A 26213-nucleotide genomic window follows, 5' to 3' on the forward strand; every position below is an offset into this window, starting at 1 on the left:
TTAATGTGGAAATTAAGTTGAGAACATGGCTAACCGATCTCAGAGCTACATTTGTACATAAACATAACTCCATAGAGCTACTTACACGGTAAGTCAGAAAAGGCAAGCAAAACCTAGGCAACAACCCATCATGGCTTAAGAAACAATACCGAAAACACGATTGTGTACACTTTTGGAAGGCGAACACATTTAGCTAAATGCGACTAAAGACACTGACACGACAGTGACACATGTCAGTGTAAGTGACAGGGCAGCCAGATTCCGTCACGTGCGATTTGTAGAGAGCGCACACGTGAATACTGAAGTGAATAAATGCGTATGAAGGCACGTTCAAAAGTGATTAAGCGCAAACAAAAACGTGGTTATGTTCACGAAATGTTCCGATCATGCAACAATTGTACATGAAACACAGCATTCTGAAAGTAAAATTTCGAAGGAGGTACCTTCCGCCATTTTGTCCGCAAAGTCATGTGATTACAGTTCTGCAAATATTTAAAAAAATCTTTTAAGGTGTTAAAGCATTTTTATCTTCACAGAAATACTATAGATATATGAAAGAAAATGGAATAATTGGTACATATTTTGACAAGTGAAAAAAGCATATTTTATTTAGCCCTGTTTCTGCGGGAAAACGAAACAAAGTGGTGTTGTTGAAAGTTGGCTGTTCGATCCATCCTGAGTGAAATGGATAATTATATCAGCATACCTGAAAGTGACAGTGATGGAGAACCTTCAAGGGTAAATGAATAGCTCGCTATGCAATCTTTTTTCTCTGTAGGCCTTCATGTTCTAATCGTGGGAAATATTGCGTTTTAAAGTAGTGACTTCAGTTCGTTCATTCATTCCTCTATCACTATATCAGTCATCTTGTTTTCCTAAACCATTTGATAACCGAGATCAAATATTCATTGATTAAACTGAGTTCAAATTGACATGCATTAAGCTACAGTGTACACCTCAGTGGTACACTCTAGATACACCTCACTTGTACCTCAGGTACACCTCAGTGGTACACTCTAGATACACCTCACTTGTACCTCAGGTACACCTCATCAGAGTAAGGGTTTATGTGGTCCAAAGTTGAAATTGAGGGTCTTAAAAGTGAAAGGGTTTGGTGACACTACTGTGTCACAGTAACAGATTAGGAAACTGAAAGGAACACTTTACACAGTATGCCGTCAGAACTTGACAGACTTGGATGGCCGGCTCACACTAATTCTTCGGAGAAGAGGCAGCATGTATGTTGTCCCCAGTCTGTAGGCCGATAGCAAGTCATTATAGATCCATGGTATCTGTCACTAGACCTACAGTGTTTCTCAACTCCCAGAAATACCTGGTAAGGGCACGGCAAACCCATTTGTAACCCTCTTCCCTAGTTCAGTTGAATTAAGTTGAGGTCTATTTTCAACAATTTCTGATATTTTAATCGTGGAGTTAAAAAAATAGGGTAGGTCCATTACAAAATGCACTTTGTGGAATGAAGTTGGCTGTAAAATCCACTCCAAACGGAATCGAAATGTTGTTGAAATCCACAGAAATGTTTCCATCTCGCTCATCAAAATAACTTTGTGCTGTCATGGCGAGTCGGTTGTATTAAAATCTCGGAACCTAGTGAAAAAAGATACAGAAATGAGTCTAACAAGGGAAGACCACGCAACCAGTCTTAAATGACTACTTTAGCGATGATTTCATCATTCATTGTGGATGTAGAATAGAAAGAACAATTTGCCCGGTCAGTCTACAGAGAAAAATTAATTCTAAAGGTTCCAGGCAAGGCTTGTCATGTGCGCGTCTGCTTCGTTATCCACGATTTTGAAGAGAGAAAAGGCAACACTTTATCTGATTTTCTGCACATAATTAGTCTGAAATGGATTTAAACATGTGTGAGGATTGAAAGCATCATTTTCTCTTTAATTCTCAACAGCAATTTGCGTGTGCTGCTGTGTTAGAGTGGATTTACGAACCCAGTTCATTCTACAAAGTGCCTTGTGGAATGGACCTACCACGTTTTGGAATGTTGAAAATAGGCCTCAACGTTGAATATAATTGAACTACCTTCTTCTTTAGTTTTATCCCTTACATACCTTTTTTTTGTCATTCTTACACACATTGCATCAATGGCCAGTTGATGAAATTAAATGAAATTAAATTCACCACATTCCATGCATTTACCTGTCAGGGCTGTGTTTAGGAAAATACAAGGAAAATACAAGGGATGACCTTAGCATTCAGGTCTACGTAAGGAATGATTGTGTGTCAGTGAAAGGGTTAAGGAATAGGATCTTTTTGGTGGATTCTGTGCAATCTGGGACTAATATATTTATTTTATTGGTGTTTTACGCCGTACTCAAGAATATTTCACTTTTACGACGGCGACCAGCATTATGGTGGGAGAAAACCGGGGAGAGCCCAGGGGAAACCCATCACCATCCACAGGTTGCTGCCATTACCCTGGTCATTACGCTGTGCTAGCTAACTAACTGAGCCACAGAGGCCCCCTAGGATAAATATAGGTTACATTGTCCCAGGTGCAACTGACAGACAACTGAGGAATTCTTCAACAAAAATCAGACAATTTTTATTTGGAAAAGCATGCGCCGGATATCACACCAACATAGCATCACTGTTTGCATACATATGTGGATGAGAGTCTTGAGGGAAAACTTTTTCTTGTAATTTCAAGCTGAAATGAATGGAATTTTTGGCATCATGAAAAAAAATGAAAGTATGCCATAATGTTCCAAACTGAAAAAGTACCTGCCTGTGAAAATTGGAGTGTTGACCAAAAGGGTTGGCCTACATCACGTCTTACTGAATACGTCTGCATGATACTGATGTATAAATTACAGAGACGAAAACACAAATTTCAGGGTGTACACATTTGAGCTGCTCACTCACTAAATCATGAGACAATGAAGTGAAAGATAACATTTGCATTTTTTCATGTATCTATCTGCTACAAGCAAAGAAGTGACAGTGCTTGACACAGTACCCCCCCCCCCCCCCCTCCTCGAATTTATTCACATTCTGCAACAAATATTCAAATATTCCTAGAAGCTGATTTCAGCTGTTACTGTTAACAGTAAATGACCTTAAATTTTATTCATTAGGTTTGAAAGGTAGGATGATGTCCTAAAGGACCAGAAATGTGTAAACTTTAGGGCTAACTTTAATATGTTGTAACATTCCTTTGCCTCTAAAATTGCACTGTTTTAAGTGACATCTTTTGGCCATTTCCAGACACACCTTCCAGACACTCTAACCATTAGGCCACTGAAGCTACCCACTACTGCATGGACATTTTCATTCTGTTTTATATTTTGACAGGAGACAGCTACCTGTATATTGATCAGCTCAGACAGCGGTGAAGAGGATAACATAACTGTCAAAGGGAGAACATCCCGCTCCCGGGAAACCAAGAAAGGGTGGTCATTTCTTCCACAGAGTTTGCGGAATCCTCGCAAGAGGACGACTAAATATTCACCTATTGTTAACTTAGACTCCACGTCAGAGAGCAGTAACGACAGTGTGCACTCAGGGTCGTTGTCTGCGTTAAAGGAGACCCAATTGATGACAGTGACACCGACAAATCACACTGCTGTAAACGGAAAGATTGTTTTGGATCAAGGAAAGCATGATGGTAATGGAGAGAGCTCAAATCTCACAGCCCCGGAAAAAGCCATGTGCATCATACTCCTCACAGCGTGTGCACCACTCTAGACATGCTTTACATCACTGTCCCAAAAATAATGTGCAATTCCCATGTTTGTTGTACCTTCTTCGTGAAATTTATGATGAAATAATGGAGCAAATCTGTGTTAAGATGAGGAAACTTATGCTTAGTATTGAATGCTATAAACTCAAGCCTGCTTGGACACTAGACGCCTAATCTGTTATTACGGCTTGTTGCCAGATGTCTCCCTGTTACGTTGGCTGCACATGTTTTCCTAATGGTGCTTGACTGCATCACCTCTTTCAGAGATGATTGAAAACATTATTTGTACTCCTAGAGAATCCTCTGGAAAATTTCAAGCGTCTACTGGATGATTTGCTTTGAATGATACATCTATATTTTATTATACGCTTATGTTTTGTGAAAAGTTCTTCTGAAAAATCAGGTAAAGGACATCGTGCATTCAACAGTGTTGTTGTTCCTCTTTCAGTGGAAGCTACTAAACCAACAATGAAGAAATCCATGGCAGATTCAGAGAATGTTCACCCCTCAGAACCAGTGGGACAAAAGGTATTTGCAAAAACACATTTTGATTTGTGATTGACTTGTTTTGATTTATGTCCATTGAAGAGATAATCTGGCATTGCAGTAAAGGTAGGGCTTGGACACAAGCTTTCCACAATTAGTTAGTTGCCTCATAGTGCTGTATGTTAACATCTGGAAGATGCTCCCTGTACTGACCTACCAGGACACAGACATCTGAAGAAGAAAAAAAACTTCTCTCAATCATGTTAATATCTCTTCATAAGGAAAAACTACCAAGATAGGTTTTCAAGTTGTAACAAAGAGCAAATTTAGCATCAAAATCTAAAGTTTTTCCTTCTGGTTGAAAGTTTGTGAAGAAAATGTGTATGAAGTGACAAAGAAATCCACCAACTTGGCATAAATAAAGTCACTGATCATTCTAAATGGTGATTCTGGATCTTGTGCTCACTGTGATAAAGTGTGACAAAACCATAAAACTAATAACACCAAAGTGGAAAAGATCACACAAACAAATTGTGAAAAAATTGTTATCCTGTCCAGTAATCCCTTTGCACCTTATTAAACATGAATTTGTTCATGGACATCTTTCAGCACAAACCTGTGGCAGGCTCTGACTCAGACACTGACGATGGGGCCCCTGTCATCAAAAAGCCAACGAAGTCTCGGACATTCAGGCGAGGCTTGACCTCTCAGAGTTCCATCGCCTGTCAGCCCACGCCCCTTATCGAGAAGACAGAGAGCAGTAGTATATACTCCACCAGGGTCAGCAACTGTATGAATGCTCTGAGAAAGGGGAAGCTAGGCATACGTGTGGATCTGGCAGATTCGAGTTCTGGTGAGAGTATACAATTGTTTGTTCCTTTGGTTAAGGTTTTATATCCCTGCTACAAAGTAAAGTGGGTTATTCTGTTTATGTGAAGTTTAATTTTTAGTATCTGAAACACCACATTAAGACTTACATGTATGCTCACAGAAATGAAAAGTTAAATAATTTAACATTGGATTTAATATGTTCCTGAAAGTCTGGTGTGCAACAATATTTTATTTACTTATTCTCTTGCTTAGCATTCAGTTTGCTTTTCACATCTTCCAGACAATGAAGAAGGGGGATTTATTGAATCAGGAAAGCAAGGGAGACAACCCAGTGCAGAACACTTGACAGACGATATCAACCTGCATGACCTGTAGGTACCTGCAAATAGAACATGTATATATATAAAACTAGGCTGACAGAATCAGGGTGGGCAATCTGAATGAAAAAAATGAAAACACGAAAGCCCAAGATAAATGTTCAGACATTAATTGCGGTAATGGTATGAAAATGTTGTGACATTTCCAAATGTTGTGTTGGTTTGGAGACATTAGAATCTTGATTGTGTTTTGTGAATAATGTGTGAGGATTGTTTATTGTTTTGTGTAAACTTATTTTTTATTTGTATAAATAAGGGTATAAGACTTATTATAAATACATTCTTCCTCTCCGGCCGTACGTGGGAAGGTTTGCCAGTTATGGGTTTCCCGCAGGTGCTGCCCGGTTTCCACCCAAATTAATGCTGGCCGCCGTGGTATAAGTGAAAATATTCTTGAGTACAGCATAAATCACCAATCAAATAGATAAATAAATACATTTACTTCCTCAGAAATACATGTCCTGTTACAAAAGTTTGTCCCATTTCATTGTTGAATTGTTCAATCATTGAAGTTCATTTAGTTGTACCATCTTCAGAATGGTATGGGACCGGCCCGGATAGCACAGTTGGTGGAGCATCCGCTTCGGGACCTGTAGATCCAGGATCAATCCTTGGTCGAGTCACACCTAAGACTTTAAAAGAGGAAGTTGTAACTTCCTTGCTTGGCGTTCAGCATGAAGGGGATAGTGCAACGACTGGTTGACCCGTATCAGCATAATGGCTCGGGCGGGGCGGCTTACTTGCCTTCGGTAAGTCGTCTCAGTGATGCAGCACTAAATAAAAGAGCGGTGGAAATCCGTCCTGCAACAAGGAGGCACATTACACGTGCATGCACCCTAATGATTCCTTCGTCGTCATATGACTGAAAAATTGTTGAGTACGACGTTAAACCCCAAGCACTCACTCACTCACTCAGAATGGTATGAATTTGGCTTTATAAATTCTGTTGCCGTATTTTACGATTGTTGTTTACATCCATAGGTAAGAACTTTTCACTTACACCATACACCAACTATATTATGAAGGCAAAAAAATCTGCTTGTATCAGAATTGTTCATATGATAACTTTTTGTCCAAATGTAAGGTTTACTGTACAAATTGAGACACTCTGGCGGAAACAAAAAGAATACCTGATATAGCATTTGTGTATCTAAAAAGAAAACTGTATTGATAAGATTGAGAACAGATTGTTTCGCTTTCTGTGCCATGATGTCTAGGCCTTGATGGCAGTCAGCCATTTGTGTATTAAAACAAAGCTGTTGTGTATTTCCCACAGTTTCTTAGTCCTGATCACTGTCAGATTTAATCCAGTCAGTGCACCTTTTGTTCACAGGTCTCAGAATTCCCCACCTAGAGATGACTCTCAGACGTTAGCAAACAGATCTCCCACCCCTCCCCCCTCCCCTCCATCTTCCCCCAAAACCTTGTACCCCTCTACTGTCGGGAACAAGCTGAGCACCAATGTCAGGAATGCTATCAAGTGAGTGTTCGTCTTTGATTTGTTGTGCTCTGCCAGCAACTTGCGCATAGTTGTGGGTTTCCCCTAGGCTCTGCCCGTTTCCCTCCAACCATAATGCTGGACGCATTAAATATTCTTGAGTGTGGCGTAAAACACGAGTTAAATAAATAGATAAATAAATCGATTTGTTGTAAAATACAGGGATTCTCCCTTCTGTTACTTTTATCCCCATAACAGTCCTAGGCTGTACTTTGCGATTGTTATTTAATATATTGAGAATATTTAGGCAAAACGGTTGTCCATCTGTCTGCACTGTAAGGATGTTTTACGAATGAGATTTCTTGTAGCAAAAAATACTAGTGATAATTTGAACTTTTATGTGTAATCTTTCATGATCTCCATAAAACCTCTCAAATAAAACCACTCAAATAAATCCACTCAAATAAAACCACTCAAATAAAACCACTCAAATAAAGGGATTCATGTTCTCCCTCAAATTAGCTTTCTGCTGTCCTGAGAGAAAAAAAATACAGTGAAATAAAAACAAAAAAATACAATTATAGATGCTAAAAAAATTAATGCTTAATGTTTATTTATAATAATATTACGTGTGTGTTGACTGGATGGTATTTGTGCAGATTTCTCCATTCTCCACACCTGACTGATTACACCCCATTAGAAGACCAGGACTTGATATTTGACGGGGAAGAGCCGGCTGACACAGTCCGAAAGATGATGGTCAAGGTTCGCAGCCGGTCAGGCATCCAGAGGTTCTCACTCAAAATGGTGAACACATTCATTAGTCTTAATGTTTTTCTTAATGCAGAACAGATATGTATCTCTTGCATATAAAGCTGCCCTTTTGTTAACATTGAATCAAGTCCATTTTTTTTATTACCAAGTAACATTGAATCAGTTCCTGCTACGTGAATATGTGTATAATTTAGCACTGAACACTGTTAACTTCACATTCTAATGCAATCATGAGTCCTGTCAAGCTCAAGACTAAATTTGTTTTGCAAGATAGCTCTGTTGAAAATGGTATTGCAAGTTTCACACATGATTTATAAATTGGTGTTTAACGTTTTACAACACTTGATCTATATTAATATTATTAAAAATTTGAAAAAGCATACCATGTTCTTACTCAAATTAAATAGTGATGTGAATCTCATTTTTCAGACAGAAACATTTAAGAGAATATTTTCTGAAATGGCTGAACACGAGGGTGTAAAGGAGGGTCAGATTGTGATGTTTCGACGAGAAGAGTCCATTAGGCCTGCACATACTCCGGAGTCACTCAGTCTTCACGTTGCCGATATTATAGGTATGTGTTATGTGAATGTGTCAGTGCACACACAGGCACAGGAGACTTGTTGGAATTGTAATCTGATTGAAATCAGATTGTATGTATATCACTTTGCTAACAACGACCCGACACATTCCACTGCTCGAAACAGGGCAACTGTCAGGGACACACCCAAAGCTGGGGGTAACTTTATATGGCAAATCATGAGTCACGATGCCACTGCCAAGCAACAGCATGATCGCAAAGTCAACATTTGGCTGCAGAGCAAGTCGAATCCATTTATAGTTGTTGTTGTACTCCCATCGGCCAGTTGTTTCAGTGTAACGAACTTAAATCCGCAGAACAAACATTCAGTTGAAGAATAGCGATTAGACTAACATTTCCACCATGTTTCCGAGCCAAGCTACTTTTGTTGCAGGGAAGGGGGAATTTCCCTTTTTTCTTACAGACATCAACTGTTTCCAGCGAAAATGAGCTCTTTAGAAAGCCTCGTATTGATGGGTCACTATTGCCAATGACGTCATCTCCATTCAGTGGAGGTCAAGGGATATGAAGTGTGTAGTATAAGCGTCTGCGCTCAGTGTTTATGGTGCCTTTGTAAGTGGCTGACAATGCTCCTGTGGCTGCTAACCATCAGTCTAACTTTTGTTGACAGCCACTTGTCTTCCATCGATCTGCTGTCTGCATCTGTACGTCATACCTGGGAAAATTCGTCAGTATCTCATCAAAGGCACTCTGATGTTTTTCTCCATTCCTAAATCTGTTCAACTTTGTAGAAGGAAAATTCATTAAGTATAAACAGTAATCAGATAAATCAATAATATATTTGTCAACCATTGTAAGTAAAAAATTCTTGTGTATGGTGTTAAACCAGGAACATAGATTTTACTTCGTGTTGTGTCAACCTTTTCATGTAGAAAAACAAGTTTGAGTGCAAGTTATGCGCAGAAATAATTTGATGTGAGCAATGGTTGCTAATGAACAGACATCAAATTGAACGTAAGATTTCCATAGCGATTGTCTATCTGCCTGTTATAATATATACTGTGCAAAGTAGGAAAAGTTAACAGGCTGAATACAATGATGCATGTGGTTAACAATAACTGCTGCCATATGCATGTATGTGAAAAATTATTGAGCAAGGCGTAAGACACTAATTAAATAAATAAAACATTTTACAAAATCTTTCATATTATAGGCGAAAACATACTAGTTTATTACTCTGGTGAAGAATCAGAAGTTTGGGGCAGAATGGGATAATTTTTGTTTTAAGAATATCCTGATGAAGTTATTGTGTGTGTGACGTTGTTGTAGTCAGATTTATCCTGTGATGCCCTGGGATGTCATCGTCTTCACACATTATAAGTTGAAGTTGTTTTCTGTGTATTATTTCAGACTGTCGTATAGGAGGTGAGGCCGACATGAACGAAAGTCTGGATTGTTCTTTGGTGGAAAATGTCATCACGATTTTCATCCAGGGGAAAGATTCAAGATCCAAAACTGCCATCAAAATGAGAAAGGTTGGCTTAAATGATGAATGCTCAGCAGTTTTTTTCTTTTTACTTCATGCTATTGATGAACACATTTTCTTTAATCTCCATCTTTGTGTCTGAAAGCCTTGTAATCAGGTGAGGATCAGGTTCATACAGATAACTAACAGTGGCAATCCTAGTGCTCAACACAACATCTTAGGCTAACTACCCACTGATCGTTATCAGTATACTGTGACATGGTTTGGACGTCATGCCTTGTGTCTTTGGCAGGGCATTTGAGTGAGGCAGCATTATGAATATTTGCTGCAAGAAAAAACAAAACCATAATAATTTTGTAAGCTATATTTAACCCAAGTGATTCTGACAGCATTTAATTCTTTGACATTGGAAAGAAGAAATTTAACAGTGTTGGATATATGTATATTATTCTGTTCATGAATCACTTTGCTAATACGAAAAGTGTGAAAACTTTGGTGTGATCTGTACAATGTTGTATGAATAAAGTCATTCCGGCATCATTGCCGAATTTTATGCAGTTTTAGTACCAGTGAAAATTATTAAAAGTTGACAATGATTTCTGAGTGTGATAACCCCAAATGGTTACTGTCTGTTACAGGATGATCCTTTAGAGACTGGATTGCAGAAGTATTGTAAGCAAAGTGGTGCCACCATGGAAACCATGTCTTTGGTGTTTGATGGGGATGTTGTGAGTGTCAACCAGACGCCAGATGACCTGGACATGGAAGATGGCGACTGCATAGATGTTATAACAACGGGTAAAAAATCCAAGTCAAGAAAAGTGTAACAGAAAAGTGACAGTTTTATCAACATTTAGTATACAGAGGAGTGTGGAATCTGAAACAGTTGGTGAAAAAAATACTGTTTTACTGGTTGGAGAGAAAAAATACTGCTTTACCCACCTGTAGTGGAGACATCAGGTTGGCATGGGGAAGCACTGCTGCTCTGTAAAGATTTGTTGGACTTGGACAGTTGCTAAAGTAACTGATCCACCAATCAATGGACAGCAAAGTGTGAATAATTAAAGCATGGCATTATTAACCTGACATGCACTCTTGGTAATCTATGCATTAGCGAAGACCATGCAGCATTCATGACTGGCAACTTTATGACAATCGCCAAATAAAAAATATATATTTTAATACACATGCATTACATGTAAGTCAGCTGCAATATCCTGAATTACCATTACGTAGAGCTTAGCATTCTCTTTGGGGTTGTGCCAGTAGTGTGCTATGGACCTACCAGATGTTTTTGTGCTATGAACCTACCAGATGTTAGTGTGCTATGAACCTACCAGGTGCTAGTGTGCTATGAACCTACCAGATGTTAGTGTGCTATGAACCTACCAGGTGATGGTGTGCAATGAACCTACCAGATGTTAGTGTGCTAGAAGTGACCTAGTTGAATGGTGATGGAATGCTGGAAGCATGCTAAATATGTGCTAGAGGTGACCTAGTGGCATGGTGATGGAATACTGGAATCCTGCTAAATGTGTGCCAGAGGTGACCTAGTGGAATGGCGATGGAATGCTGGAAGCCTGCTAAACATGTGCTAGAGGTGACCTAGTGGAATGGTTATGGAATGCTGGAAGCCTGCTAAATGTGTGCTAGAGGTGACCTAGTGGAATGGTTATGGAATGCTGGAAGCCTGCTAAACGGGTGCCAGAGGTGACCTAGTGGAATGGTGATGGAATGCTCGAAGCCTGCTAAATGTGTACTAGAGGTGACCTAGTGGAATGGTTATGGAATGCTCGAAGCCTGCTAAACGTCTGCTAGAGGTGACCTAGTGGAATGGTTATGGAATGCTGGAAGCCTGCTAAACATGTGCTAGAGGTGAGCGAGTGGAATGGTGATGAAATGCTGGAAGTCTGCTAAACGGGTGCAAGTTGCATGGTAATGGAATGCTAGAATCATTCTACAAGTGAATGAAAGGTAATGGAAGCCTGCTAAATCTGTGCTAATGTTGAGTGAGTTGATTGGTTGTGGAAAGTCAGGAGCCATCTACAAGCGCGCTAGTGGCCAGCTTGTGACATGCTAATGGAATGCTGGAAGCTGTCAAAAAGCGTACTAGCGGTGGGCCGGTAGTAAGACTAGGTGAGAAGTTGATAATGTGGCTCGAATTTAGTTTCAAATTGTACAGAGAAATAGATGGATTTTGTGTGGAACTTTGTGTGGTGATCAGACTGTACTTCTAATCGGGTTTTACTTTTGGTTCTACTGAGCAGGGAGTAAAAGATTTTTGAGGACTATTATTTGACGTATCGCATTAATTCTCGGCCTTTTCATAAATTATTTATAATTTTGAATTTTGTAATAACTTAGATGGTTTTGCATGTACATATAGTAGAGTGTATTGATGAACATTGTAACTGTGTGTCAAATGTTTACACGAAGATGTGAAATTTATAGATCCCATCAGGTGAACTTATACAACCTTCTGAAATGTTCATAGAGCAGATTATTATGAACATGCATTTAATTCAGAAATCCCACCAAAAGCATTTCTGCATTCATACAACATGTTACTCTCAACTTTTCAAATGCATTGTCTGAATAGATTAAGCTGTTTATTCATTTGCTCATTGAACAGTGGAATGTGTTTTGAGCTGTTCATCAGCATATTAAGGCATTTTTATGGATAGGATTAATGGAACATTGATTATTGTTGTAGAGGATTTGCAAAAGTAGAATCAGAAATTCAGCCACTCATCTAAAACTCCTTTGTGGCTTAGCACGCCACCACAACCCAGGAGCATCCCAAGTCCAGCTCATGCTGACTTCCTCTCCAGCCATAGTAAAGGTCTGCCAACAACCCGTGGATGCCCAAGGGCTGTGGGTTTCCTCAAGCCCAGTTTCCTCCCACCATAATGCTGGCCACTGTCGTATAAGTGAAATATTCTTGATTACGGCATAAAATACCAGTCAATTAAATAAATAAAACTTTAATTCTCAACACCATAATTGTTCCATTAATTTATTAACTCTTTATGTCTTTGCATTAGCTAGGATCAAAATGTGACAAAAAAAAACAGGAAATTTAGCAGATCATGTGTTGTATTGTATGCTAGAGTTATGGGCAGATTTTGCTTCAACCTTGTCACCAATTTTCCAGTGCACAGCGTCTTTTTGATCTTCTACACATATCTTGTTTGAAGTGTCATCCATACACAGGTATGCAGAAAACCTAGATTTTATTTCTTATTTTATCCCAAGTCCTGTTAATTCAAAGATATTATGTGCAAAGGCAAAAAACATTTATTGAAAGTGATCATCATTTGAAAAACCATTAAAAACGATATACATGTGTGTATTTGGAGATATTTCACTTATTTCTTGCCTTTGTTCTTTTTAGTTACAGTCTGATAATTTTGCTCAGTCATGACAAGTTACAAATCAAGCTTCAATTTCTGGATATTTCTTCCGATTTCTTTCTGTGTCCTTTCTTTGTACTTTGGTGTATTTCTGGTAATTGCAAAATGGTGCATGATCTTGAATTGAAACTTGGTACAGAGGTTAAACATGACAAATTGGAGTTCAGCTTTCAGGCCTGTCCATTCACCTTCAAGAATTGAAACTTGGTACAGAGGTTAAACATGACAAATTGGAGTTCAGCTTTCAGGCCTGTTCATTCACCTTCAAGAATTGAAACTTGGTGCAGAGGTTAAACATGACAAATTGGAGATCAGCTTTCAGGCCTGTTCATTCACCTTCAAGAATTGAAACTTGGTACAGAGGTTAAACATGACAAATTGGAGTTCAGCTTTCAGGCCTGTTCATTGACCTTCAAGAATTGAAACTTGGTACAGAGGTTAAACATGACAAATTGGAGTTCAGCTTTCAGGCCTGTTCATTTACCTTCAAGAATTGAAACTTGGTAGAGGTTAAACATGACAAATTGGAGTTCAGCTTTCAGGCCTCTTCATTCAACTTCAAGAAGATAATGGTCGTTTTTTGGCTTGTTTTGAAATTTGTGTATACCTACTTTCCCATTTAAAAATTATAGATGACCTGCAAAACTTCCATAAAGCTTATCAAGGTGAGACTGGAGAAAAACATTACAAGGGTTGATGATGTCACTGATAAAACGGGAAAAGCTATGGTATTTGGTGTATTTGTATGTATTGTACGAGTTCAAGTCCAGCTCATGCTGGCTTCCTCTCTCGCCGTACGTGGGAAGTCTGCCAGCAACTTGCGGAAGGTTGTAGGTCTCCCGCGGGCTCTGCCCGATTTCCTTCCAACATAATGCTGGCCAACGTTGTATAAGTGAAATATTCTTAAGTATGGCCTAATTATATGTAATAAATCAATAATCATGATTTACTGAACAAAATTATTCTCCCTGTTCTGTAACTAAAGCAGTAACTTCCAGTGCGTTTTTAGTTTGGAGGCGAAAAAATACATTTGTTGGACGGGCAAAGTTTAAGGGATTACAAAAAGTATAATTTTATCAATCCACAAAAAGAATAATGCCATCAGGATAACTTGTGAAAAGGTTGAAGAATTAAAGTGATCTGGCCAGTGGACTATGCCTTTCAACCGCTAAGGTCACAGGATGCAGATTCATACCCGGCCTTGGACACGGAAAATGTAGATCTCCCTTGCTCGCACTCCTTGAGGGACTTTTGTGACAATAAGCAATCAGCAATGTGGTCGTTTGTGCTGTCTAACGTTGCAGACATCATGTCCTCCACCAATACACTATGAGTATCTATATATCTCATTCTGGGAAGTTCATCTATAACTGCCAGGTGGGTGGTTTATGCTGTACACTCCAGTTTTCACCATCCATAAAAAAACCCCATAAAATTCTTAAACCTGACATTAAGCAACAATCAAATAATCTGATCTGTAAGAAACAAAACAGCAGTTTGTTCCTAGCATGCATTGGCATTTCCTACCTTACTTCTTCAACCACCTCTGTAACCCTTATTTTGAAACATCCTGGGAGAATTATGGGATGTGAAGAAATAATTTGCACAGTTTTATGAAGTTTGCATTTTTAATGACAAACAATTCATTTTTAGCACCACTTTTATCATAATTGTGTGCATAAATTCCACCAAAAATAGTGCATTGGTGGTTGAAGAAGGTGAAGATTTACAATATTCAAAATTGCCGCTGCTTATTAACAACAAAAATATGTGTACAACTGCATTTTTTTTCCTGATTTTATTTCATCAATTGAGCAATGGACAAACACAACAATCCCCTTATACCAGTCGTAATAAGTTCTGTGCAACCATCCACAAAAAGCACACAACTGAAGTTGAAAGACTACAATCACTGGCTTCAAACAGAGTCAGCTATAAGTTCATGGAAATTTACACTTTAAATCACCATGCTGTATTGATGATGTTAAAACCAGATCAGTAAATCAGACATCACTTGAACTAATTTTACAACAACTAATCACCCTTCTCTACATCAGTTAGTACAACAGCACAATAAGTGTGTGAAAATGTCCATGAAATTATGAGCAATTGACTACACTAGTGATTTAAGATGCAATTATGAGTTATTGGTCACTGTCTTCACCTGTGTCTGTCAAGTCATCTTTTTTTTTCAATATTTTCCAATAAGCCGTTTTCAAGGTACGACTTTTCAGTAGGAACTGATGTCATTGCTTTCTGACAAAATAGGGTTAATCTACCGATTTTAACATGGCTTGGTATACAGAACACAGAAATCTTATAAAACATAATCAGATTAAGCTTTGAAATGCCTTCCCGGGTGGGCTGTGCTATCATGTATTGAAAAAATAATGATTTCCTGTCGAGAGTTATATCTATACTAGAATACCATCTATGCCATGTTAAAAGATTGACCAGGATCATTAAGTGCAAACATCATTTTGCACTGACTAGGACATCACTTGTTTGTCATATTAACATAACTCGAAAACTGCATATTTAGAGAACATTAACTCATCTCTTCATGCATGCCACTTTAATAACAGCATCTTTGTTACTATGACAACATCAATGTAAGGTAAGGTAATCAAAAGGTATAATAATAAAACAAATCACTTCCAGACAAGCTGGTTGTAAGATTAATTCTAGTTGTCAATTTCATTAAATACACGTACTTTTCAATAAAACATGGTAAAGCCGTATACCTCTTCCATATATTAACAAATAATGCATACATCGTATAACTTTCGGATAAATTTAAGCTGAGCATAATTAATTTTGCAAATTTAATTTTAGCAATAACATAATTTCTTTGTCTTTTCTAAAAAAATTTCACATTCCAGCCAGCAATGACGGTATCAAATACAAAGCAATAAACTGTAAACATATAGCTATTTTTTTCGAAATGACTTTATTACTTATCTTTATTGGGCATGTGTATGACTCCATCTATATAATTTGTACCACATAAATTTCCAGCAAGTCAATAAATAGAACAACCTTAGGATGACACTCTATAATAAGAACCTACCTAATACAGCAATAAGAACTGGGTACTCACTGTTTGTCACACCAGACTTTCACATACACAACTACGTTTAAGTGACTAAGAAACTCTTGTATCACAACTTGGGCTAATATGACCTGGTGATCTTTATATGCAACTACACAGTAAGTAACTAACTTGTTTTTAGCACTTCAATTAATGAATACTTTCTATGAAATTAATAGCAAATGTTTTACTTCTAATCATCCAGCTTACACAGAGACTTCAAATACGATATTAGAACAATCATTACAAATGTGGATGTCAAAAACTATTATGTGACTGACAGAAATTTAAGGCCTTCACATTTTTACACTCTCTGCAACACAGTTAATTTCTAATTTTTTTTTTTTGCCATTTCATCTTTTTTCTCTATGAAGAACACAGTTCCACATGTATTAATTATACATAAAAGATTTAGCAGAAGTTCTGTAGATTAACCCGTATACTAATTTAAAGACAACATTTAACTTAGTCATTCTCATATATATGAAAAATACAATAGTAAATTCATAAATCAATACAAATACATAAAAAAAATCACAATACTTCCATTACCTGTGAGAATCAAAAGTTTTCTTGCGTAAAATTTTCTGTTGTAAGTGCAACACCATATAAGCTCTGTATAAAACAATATCACTCCATTGTTCACATAAATAACTTTTTGTTTCATAAACCTAGTATCATGATAATTGGTCAACAGTAAAGAAAAAAAAAGTGAGAATTAAAAAAAATTCCTTGTGAAAAAATTTTACTTCGTAATTGCAAACCATATAAGGCTCGATGTAAAACATATGTATCATTTGCTCACTTGTATAATCAGTTTTATAAAGCATAATCATTATAACACTGTCATAAATAACTTCTCCATTAAAAATTGATAGTTTATTTGCTTTTCCTAAAATCATGTGTATACCTGTACACAGTTTTAAAATGGAAGTAATTTTCCATGGCAAATCTATCAATCTCACTTCAACCATACTGGAGTATACAGTAGCTGCTACACTGGTCAATGTTGTTTGTGCTCCAAGATGGTCGCCAAGCTATCGTTGTTATCCGGCTATAACATCACAAACAAACTCTATGCACAAAAATCTCTTAAGTTTCAGGTGAGAAGAGAAATGACCACCAACTCATCCTGATTTCACCCCCCGTGTTTTCCCATGGGACGATGCTCGTAGCTTTGTTGTGAAATCCACACTATTACTGTTAAGGAGGCACCAGTTACTTACAGAGATAAAGGTATATATATGTGCATAAATTGCTGGCAAACTTGTTGACATAGATGCTGTATTAAAATCAGAAGGGAAATTATTAAACAAAGTGGAAATTGCACAATTCCATAACAATAAACCAATTTCTTTTGTGCATCGAGAAGACACTAATAAGTGTCATGCCATCTGTCTCATAACTTAGAGGTTGCTTCACTGAATGAGCAGTTCAAAGTTTAAAACTAGAAAGCGCTATAGATAACAAAGCCCAATGATAAAGTGCCCCAGACTTGCCTGGGTGTTCTTATATGCAGTCACAGAGAGTCAGAGAGACAGACAGACAGACAGACAGACAGACAGATGAGGGCCTGAAAAGTTACTTGTTTGAATTCAGGTTGTAAAACATTAGATGTAGCTTTATATCTGGTATATGTAACTGCTCAGATGGAATGACTTCCTCTACACTGGAGACTGTTTGTACAACAGAAAAATGCCTGAGTGTGGTATTAAACTAACTACATGTACACGGTCAACAAAACAAAGTTATAAAAAAAACAACTATTAAAACAATGAGAAACTCGTAAAACTCTTTCCCGTCTGTATCAAGATGGTCCAAAAACTGCGAACTCATTTATTCTTTCCTTTATCACGTCACAATTATCTGTGTACGTGTGCTCATAAAACATATATAAAGTACACATGCAATGAAAGTCACAGAAGAAAACAATGTGTTTTACTGCTCTTTGGACCGTCTGTGTAGCTTGTCCTCAAGTCTCCAATTATCTCTGCTGATAATCTCTAATCTGAAATTATTTCACGCATACCATGGCGGCCAGCATTATGGTTGGAGGAAACCGGGTAGAGCACGGGGGGAAACCACGACCATACGCAGTTTACCTACATGAGCTGGACTTGAACTCACAGTGACCACATTGGTGAGAGGCTCCTGGGTCACTGTGCGGTGCTTGCATGCTAACTTCCTCGGCCACAGAAGCCCTCGATTCTGTTGTTAAATGGCTCAACATACATTTAATCCAAATAAAAAATACAGAGCTACCAAGAGATGTATAAGGCTGTACAAGTGGAAGAACTACCTTGGGCACTATAAAAATGATACACAATGTTGTAGATGTACAAGTTTGCATAAGCAAACAACTATGGAGAGCACTATAAAAAAGTATGTACTATGTTATACAAATAACAAGAACTGCTGAGAACACTATGAAAAGGTATTACAATGTTGCACAAATAACACGAACTATGGAGAGCACTATAAAAGGGTATGTACAATGTTGTACAAATAACAAGAACTATGGAGAGCACTATAAAAGGGTATGTAAAATGTTGTACAAATAACAAGAACTATGGAGAGCACTATAAAAGGGTATGTACATTGTTGTACAAATAACAAGAACTATGGAGAGCACTATGAAAAGGTATCACAATGTTGTACAAATAACAAGAACTATGGAGAGCACTATAAAGGGTATGTACAATGTTGTACAAGTAACAAGAACGGCTGAGAACACTATGAAAAGGTATTACAATATTGTACAAATAACAAGAACTACGGAGACCACTATAAAAGGGTATGTAAAATGTTGTACAAGTCACAAGAACTACTGAGAGCACCATAAAGGGTATGTACAATATTGTACAAGTAACCAGAACGGCTGAGAAGACTACAGAAAAATATACACTATGTTGTACAAGTAACAAGAACTACTGACAGTACTAAAAGATAGAAGTACTATACTATGATGTAGAAGTAACAAGAACTACTGAAGGCACTACAAAAAGAGATGTACACTGTTGTACAAGTAACAAGAACTCCTGAGAGCACCTCTATAATCGATGTATATGCACTGTGTTGAACAAGTAACAAGAAATAACCATTCATACAAAGAACATCAACAATACTTTCTGGGCAATGATCCCTAATTAGTGGACAGTTGACTCTATTCCAAAACTACACCGTGAGTACAGTATGACCCAAAAGTACTATGTATGACTGCATGACAAGATTAATGGCACTGAGTCCTCACATACATGTAAGTACACTGTAAAATTTGACCCAATGCAAGCAATAAATATTATCTTGTGGCCGATGGTACACGCTGTTCTATACTAATAATGCTGTCAAAAAATCAACCCTGCACTCTGACGAGACCGTAATGGGGCCATGGCAAGTTACAAAGTAAACTCCTAATTATCTTTCCAGGACTTTGGAACCAGGAAATTATGCCTCATCACCCTCTAACCTGGCATGATGCACTGAAAACTATCTCCATTTTGGGTTCATACACAAATCCGAACACAGACCTCTTGGGCATGGAAGTTTAAAACCAGTCATACAACACGACAGAAAATCTGCAACTTACAACCATTCATCTGTATACTCAGTCCAACGCTTGTGCTTTTACTGCTCTTGGTGTTTGTTAAAAGTTTCACATGAGAGTGAAAGTGAAAGTTGATGGCCTCTTACAAATCAGTACATAGAAGGTTACGCCTCAGCCGTTCCTGTTCAATGCTGCTGAATCCAATATACTCCAGGTAGTTTGATACTGACCCATATCTGCGGAAACAAAAATACTTTTTGTACATCTATATTCTTAATCGAATTCAGGCTTAGCGTTGTACTAAAAACAAAATCAGTTGTATAGCTCTGGTAAGGTTCATAGGTGGAGGGCACCAATTAGACCTCAGGAAAAACCATCTCCTCGGTTACCTACTGATTTCATGTAGTGGCTGAACTAGCAAGGACTGGATTTGAACTTGTGACTTCACTGGTGGATCTAGCAGTTACTGGAATTCTGCAGGCCATATAACAGGTTTACTAAGTGCCGTACCCTGATACTGCTATTCCAAATTTTGATGAATTTTGCCCTTAGCAAGCAAAAGTAGATCAAAAATGACCAAAATTAACCTGTTTAACCTACTTTGGGTTCACAAAGGGTAAATAAATTGCTTTGCAAGACCTAGACTCTCCGTTCTGGCAGAAACTCATACATTTAAAACATTAAATCAATTCACGAGTATTATTAAAACATGAAGGGTCTGTTCATGTTGGTACTATGTGCCAGACAGGACATATGTTCAACAAGCATCGCACTAGAAGGGTTAATCCATTGAACTCACCATGGCAACAAAAACGTGTTGCCATGGTCAGTCCAATGGATTTACTCTACTACTCTAAATTCCTCGACCTTTTCACATATGAAACAAAAACTTTCAGTGCAATTTATGCACATTTTTGATTTGATTTTGAAGAAAAACACACACTGGTTGGATTGGTTAATTTCAAGGCTGCACAAAAAACATATATTTTTCAGGCAACTCAAAATAATCAAATCTCAGAATATGCTTGAATAAACACTTTGCAAACTGGCGAAAAGGTTAAAGAATAACAGTAGTTACAATCAACTTTACAGGCTATATACACCATATTTGTGAGGGTGAACTGTAGGTACCACCATGGAATCTCAATCATTCAATCAGTAACATTTGTGAGGGTGAACTGTAGGTACCACCATGGAATCTCAATCATTCAATCAGTAACATTTGTGAGGGTGAACTGTAGGTACCACCCTGGAATCTCAATCATTCAATCAGTAACATTTGTGAGGGTGAACTGTAGGTACCACCCTGGAATCTCAATCATTCAATCAGTAACATTTGTGAGGGTGAACTGTAGGTACCACCCTGGAATCTCAATCATTCAATCAGTAACATTTGTGAGGGTGAACTGTAGGTACCACCCTGGAATCTCAATCATTCAATCAGTAACATTTGTGAGGGTGAACTGTAGGTACCACCCTGGAATCTCAACCATTCAATCAGTAACATTTGTGAGGGTGAACCATAGGTACCACCCTGGAATCTCAATCATTCAATCAGTAACATTTGTAAGGGTGAACTGTAATCATTCAATCAGTAAATTTATTAAAGCAACTCCAATACTCCACCTATCCGGACTATATCATGATGTATAACTACAGACAAATTCTCCCTAATTCAAGCCTGATAAAACAGCCTTACTTTTCACTTAAGTAGTCCAGTAATTTCAGCATTGTAGCTGCCTCTGCAGTCATGAACTGCTCGCTGAAATGGTATCGGCCAACCATCTCTTTGTAAAGCCTCTCCTTCACAGGTAGTAATCCAGCCTAGAGAAAAGGAACAAAAGACTCAAATTAGACTAAACTAGTCGAGTCTGCTCAGAGGAACAGTTTGACAAATATGGCCTTTCTGAAAATTTGACTTTGAAATCTTCCTTCAATGAGAAGTCACACGTAAAAAAAACCATAGATTTTGGATGTATATTTTATATTTTTCAAAAATCCCTCTATTTTATGCATATTTTCTGTCAATGGTCAGAAATATTCGGAAATGACATCATTGATAAACATATTGGGAACGTGGGACCAGATCAGGGCCTCCAATACAGGCTCTACCCCATCCCCACCACGTTTTGGCAGTTATCAACACTGACGTTACCAAGGCAGGTTACTTACTGACTGCTGAGGTCTGACAACTTATGTGGATTAAAGTCTTTTTTATACTCAACAGGAAATCTGCTAAGTGTCATCAAGTATTTTTAAATAGCAGATTAACCCACTCTACCTGGATGAATCGAAGTACTGTTTCTTGGCAGATCTTTTGTGAAGGGGAGGAAGCAAGGCATGCACTCAGCGGGATACATTTTACAATACAATCATCCTCTTGTTATATTTTAGGCACAGCATTTCTGTACTCAGCATCCAACTTTTAAACCAAAACAAATCTCACTCCAATCTCAACCCTTTGCCAATTTGCCTTAGATACATGTGTGTGGCTATTTCAAGCTCACTGCCTGACGTCATATACATACATTGCTTATCTGTTGATTTATTTATCTGATTGGTGTTTTACGCCATACTAAAGAATACTTCACTTATACGAGGGCAGCCAGCATTATGGTGGGTGGAAACCAGGCAGAGCCACTGGGAAACCCACAACCATCCGCAGGCTTATCTGTTGATAGACAATTATACGTAACTGACTGAAGTTAATACTGACAGTTTGCTTAAAGGCCGTGCTCTGCACCAGGCTGGATCTGTCATAGTTGAGTTGAGATTTCTTTACTCCTAGATGTAAACTAAGAGATCAAGCAATGATAGATTGAAGGACAGAGCAGTAAGACTTACTTCTGATCGTGAATACTCCTCCGCTATTTCCTCTCTTGACTTGCCCAGGCAGTGCATCACGAGTGCAGTTACAATGCCAGTACGATCCTTCCCATGAGCACAGTTTATCAGAGCCGGAATGTTTTCACTGTCACTTAACAGCTTCAAGGCTAGAAAAATTCAAAAGAACAAACACTTTCATTTTGCATGTTCAAGTAAGAACATGTTCATTTTCCACTTAACAGGTTTTTGATTATATGGATGGCAAAATGACTGGCATTGTTGGACACGTGAAATATTACATGTAACATGAGCTGAAAACTGAACATACAGTATTCTTAGTTGTTCTACTGATTCACAACACTTTGCTTTTCAGCTCTTTCAGTTGATTTCTGATGTTAATATTGATGCACTACTCATCACACCACACACGTACCACAAAGGTGCTCTGTACTGTGCAAACATCACACCATGCATACCACAGAGATCATCTGTACTGTGCAAACATCATACCAAAAGTACCACAGAGGTGCTCTGTACTGTGCAAACATCACACCACTCTTACCACAAAGGTGCTCTGTACTGCGCAAACATCCCACTACACGTATCACAAAGGGGCTCTGTACTGCTCAAACATCACACCACACATATCACAAAGGTGCTCTATACTGCGCAAACATCCCACTACACGTATCACAAAGGTGCTCTGTTCTGCGCAAACATCACACCACATGTACTGCGGAGGTGCTCAGTACAGAGCAAACATCACACTACTAGTACAGCTAAGGTACTATGTACTGCACAAACATCACACTACTAGTACAGCTAAGGTACTCTCTACTGCACAAACATCACACTATAAGTACCACTAAGGTACTCTGTACTGCACAAACATCACACTATAAGTACCACTAATGTCCTCTACTACATAAACATCACAAGTACCACTAATGTCCACAGTACTGCACAAATATCACACCATAAGTACCACTAATGTTCTCTGTACAGCACAAATATCACACTGTAAGTACCACTAATGTCCTCTGTACAGCACAAATATCACACCGCGAGTACCACTAATGTCCTCTGTACTGCACAAATATCACACCACAAGTACCACTAATGTCCTCTGTACTGCACAAATATCACACCACATGCACCACTAATGTCCTCTGTACTGCACAAACATCACACTATAAGTAGTGCTAAGGTCTGCTGTACTGCACAGCAGTCTCATATGATGAATGCTTAGCCACAAGGTGTTATGGTGATTTTTCTTGTATATTCATATCTGAGACTGCTCAGACATTAGGTTTAGCTAAATTGACCCAAACCAATTGTCAGAGCCCTTTACATTTAAAAATTTGATGCTGTTATCTGCTTATGTCAAATATGCTGAGGCTGTCAATACAGCCCTTCATTTTGAGCATCAGCAAGAAATCTCACACCAACACAGGAAAGGACATGTAGGAAATCACAATTGTGCTTGTAATAAATCGAGAGGGGGAAAAGTAAGGAACATAAGTGCCTGCAAACTTTTAAAAAGCTGAGGAGACGTATTTGTTGGGTAATTTTTGTCTCTTAATGCCTTGATAAACTGCCATGGCAACTGTATCACCTTCTTTAAATGGAGCTCCCTCCAACGTTGGTTTTGGACAAGATTTGCCCAAACCTAATGTCAGAACAATCTTGTGCCTAATATTTTAATCGCAAATTTCTCAAAATATAATAAATGATTTTTTAGGAGGATTAAGATGGGAATCCGAAAGGTGTCATTTTTTTGGTGGCATGAGCAGGGCTCAAAGTTTATATCTTCATCATGTTTAAGCAGAATATATATGGATTGTCCACATCTAGTGCTACAAAACATATGTGGGAAGGTCTGTCAGCTAACTGTGGAGGGTCATTTTCTTCTACTATCATGCTGACCACCATCACATAAGTCAAGTATTGTTGGCTATGATGTAATTCATTTTTTTTAATTCAAAAAAAAAGGTGTGGGGAAGGGGGGGGGTGTGAATGTGAGCTTTTTACAGGAATCCAACCCCACTCTCATAGTCAGAACAAGTATTGGATTCCTAGATACCCATTGAAATAAAGCCCGCCTGAAAACTAAAGGGAAGAAAGAAAAACCCATTTCATTACCTGCACATATACTGCGCTGACTCAGATCCACAATGTCCATATACTGATGGAGAATACCATTCCTATTCAGGACATACTTCGCAAAAGTTTGAACAAAGTATAAGTAACCTGTTCTTAAAATGAAGTCGATTAAAAGCCAGAAAAAGGCGTAAAGCTGAATATACCAGGGTGCACGCCTAAACACTGACCAAATGAATCTCCCAGTAAAGAAATCAATCAGATAGTGCTTAATGGGAGGTGGTGATGAGGAATTAGCCTGACTTTTCTCCAGGGATTCTTTGTCCATAGATGATGTATCAGGATTGAACTCTGCTTCCTCCACTTCACTGCCTTCGGTTTCAGAACCGACTTCGTCTTCATTGGGTACTTCTTTGAGTTGAATATCGTTTGATTCCCCGGTTATCTTAATATCTGTCACTTTTTCCACCTTTACATCTTTTGAGCTGACCTCCGCTTCTAAGGGTTTCTTCTGTCGTTTATTTTTCCTAGTGACCAGTTTGCACTTGACAACCTCTTGTGGTCGGTATTTTTCCCGATGAGGTATTTTGACAGTATACAGTGCAGAAATCCCGTCTAATAGCTTGAGGCCATCCGCCTTGGCGTACTCCTTTGGCGATCTAAAATCCAAGACGCTCCGAATTCCAAGTCGCTGTAGCTCGCAAACTTCCGTGTCAGTCAAAAAATCAGGTCGGGAAGACCGATAAAGTAAGCCCCGTGGCAACTTCTCGTCGTCATTGTAATTTTTCACACATATTTCACGAAAATTCGGCAGATTTTCCATTATTTTGCTTCGACGTTGTTCGTCCGTCTCTTCTACCGCATGCATCATTTCCGCTCTTGAACATAAGCACGCCACCTGGTGTCGTAAAAGTGAACGACTACCTGTCACCGCGCGATGCGCGCAATTCTAATAACAACGAGAGGGAAATTTATTGTCATCATTTATCTAAGGTAAATCTCGACAGAAACACAATAGTATAGAAACTTATAAATCAACAAATATCGCAATATTGCTCATTGTATAGATGCGCTGCGTGGATTGCATAGCATAAAAAGGGAAACACCCGACTTAGAGATCTTCCTCTGCCAGTTAACCCCCCTCTCCAAACAAGTGGTACAGCTCGAAAGTCACATGACACTGGCACCGAGCAATACGCGATGACAGCAGGAGAATGCGGCGCGCGATTCATACATTCAGAAACATGGAAGATTGCGAAGATTTGGAGTCGGTGGGTTCAGTTGAAGACGACATTTATCCAGGAAGGGACAGGTCTTCATCCAGAATCATCAAATACAGTAACTACGTTGATAGACCTAAGGTAAGAACTTAGCAGCTGATTCCCCCACTCCCCCTAATTTTGAGAGTTAGACATAGTGACCTGCATGTCGGTGAACTCTCCATTCATCGACTGTAGACCCCCTTTACATGTATCGTCAACGCTCACAAGAGTTTTATTGATTTGTAACAGCTAGAAATAACATTTCCAGAAATAAACCAAATCAGCGTGTCAGCCGCCTAAGTTACACTAGTGACATATATCACCAGCGG

At 38.4% G+C, this 26213-nt stretch overlaps 2 protein-coding genes across 2 annotated transcripts; one reads left to right on the top strand and one right to left on the bottom strand.

Moving 5' to 3' along the window:
• The first annotated feature begins 631 nt into the window (after positions 1-631).
• On the top strand, positions 632-10735 carry LOC135476664 (NFATC2-interacting protein-like). Its single transcript, XM_064756767.1, has 10 exons — positions 632-738; positions 3328-3473; positions 4165-4243; positions 4811-5054; positions 5313-5403; positions 6743-6889; positions 7507-7654; positions 8051-8195; positions 9573-9697; positions 10287-10735. Exons 1-10 carry the CDS (start codon positions 685-687, stop codon positions 10473-10475), a joined length of 1368 nt encoding a protein of 455 aa, XP_064612837.1. The 5' UTR covers positions 632-684; the 3' UTR covers positions 10476-10735.
• Positions 10736-16920: 6185 nt separating this feature from the next.
• On the bottom strand, positions 16921-25471 carry LOC135476212 (uncharacterized). Its single transcript, XM_064756157.1, has 4 exons — positions 24665-25471; positions 22541-22689; positions 21396-21520; positions 16921-19932 (listed from the first exon to the last, which is right to left on the bottom strand). Exons 1-4 carry the CDS (start codon positions 25443-25445, stop codon positions 19839-19841), a joined length of 1149 nt encoding a protein of 382 aa, XP_064612227.1. The 5' UTR covers positions 25446-25471; the 3' UTR covers positions 16921-19838.
• Between the last annotated feature and the right edge of the window lie 742 nt (positions 25472-26213).

This window comes from Liolophura sinensis, chromosome 10 (assembly GCF_032854445.1).
Source record: "Liolophura sinensis isolate JHLJ2023 chromosome 10, CUHK_Ljap_v2, whole genome shotgun sequence".
In the NCBI taxonomy this organism is placed as follows: Eukaryota; Metazoa; Mollusca; class Polyplacophora; order Chitonida; family Chitonidae; genus Liolophura; species Liolophura sinensis.

Bases quoted from the DNA above. Each gene is read 5' to 3' on its own strand.
- LOC135476664 (XM_064756767.1), top strand. From the start codon at position 685: ATGGATAATTATATCAGCATACCTGAAAGTGACAGTGATGGAGAACCT. The intron at 3,474-4,164 runs TAAATATTCACC...TCCTCTTTCAGT, and splicing joins AATCCTCGCAAGAGGACGAC to GGAAGCTACTAAACCAACAA. The intron at 5,055-5,312 runs GTGAGAGTATAC...CACATCTTCCAG, and splicing joins TCTGGCAGATTCGAGTTCTG to ACAATGAAGAAGGGGGATTT.
- LOC135476212 (XM_064756157.1), bottom strand. From the start codon at position 25,445: ATGGAAAATCTGCCGAATTTTCGTGAAATATGTGTGAAAAATTACAAT. The intron at 21,521-22,540 runs GTAAGTCTTACT...CCTTTTCTCTAG, and splicing joins AGGAGTATTCACGATCAGAA to GCTGGATTACTACCTGTGAA. The intron at 19,933-21,395 runs GTAAGGCTGTTT...TTGTTTCCGCAG, and splicing joins CTGGACTACTTAAGTGAAAA to ATATGGGTCAGTATCAAACT.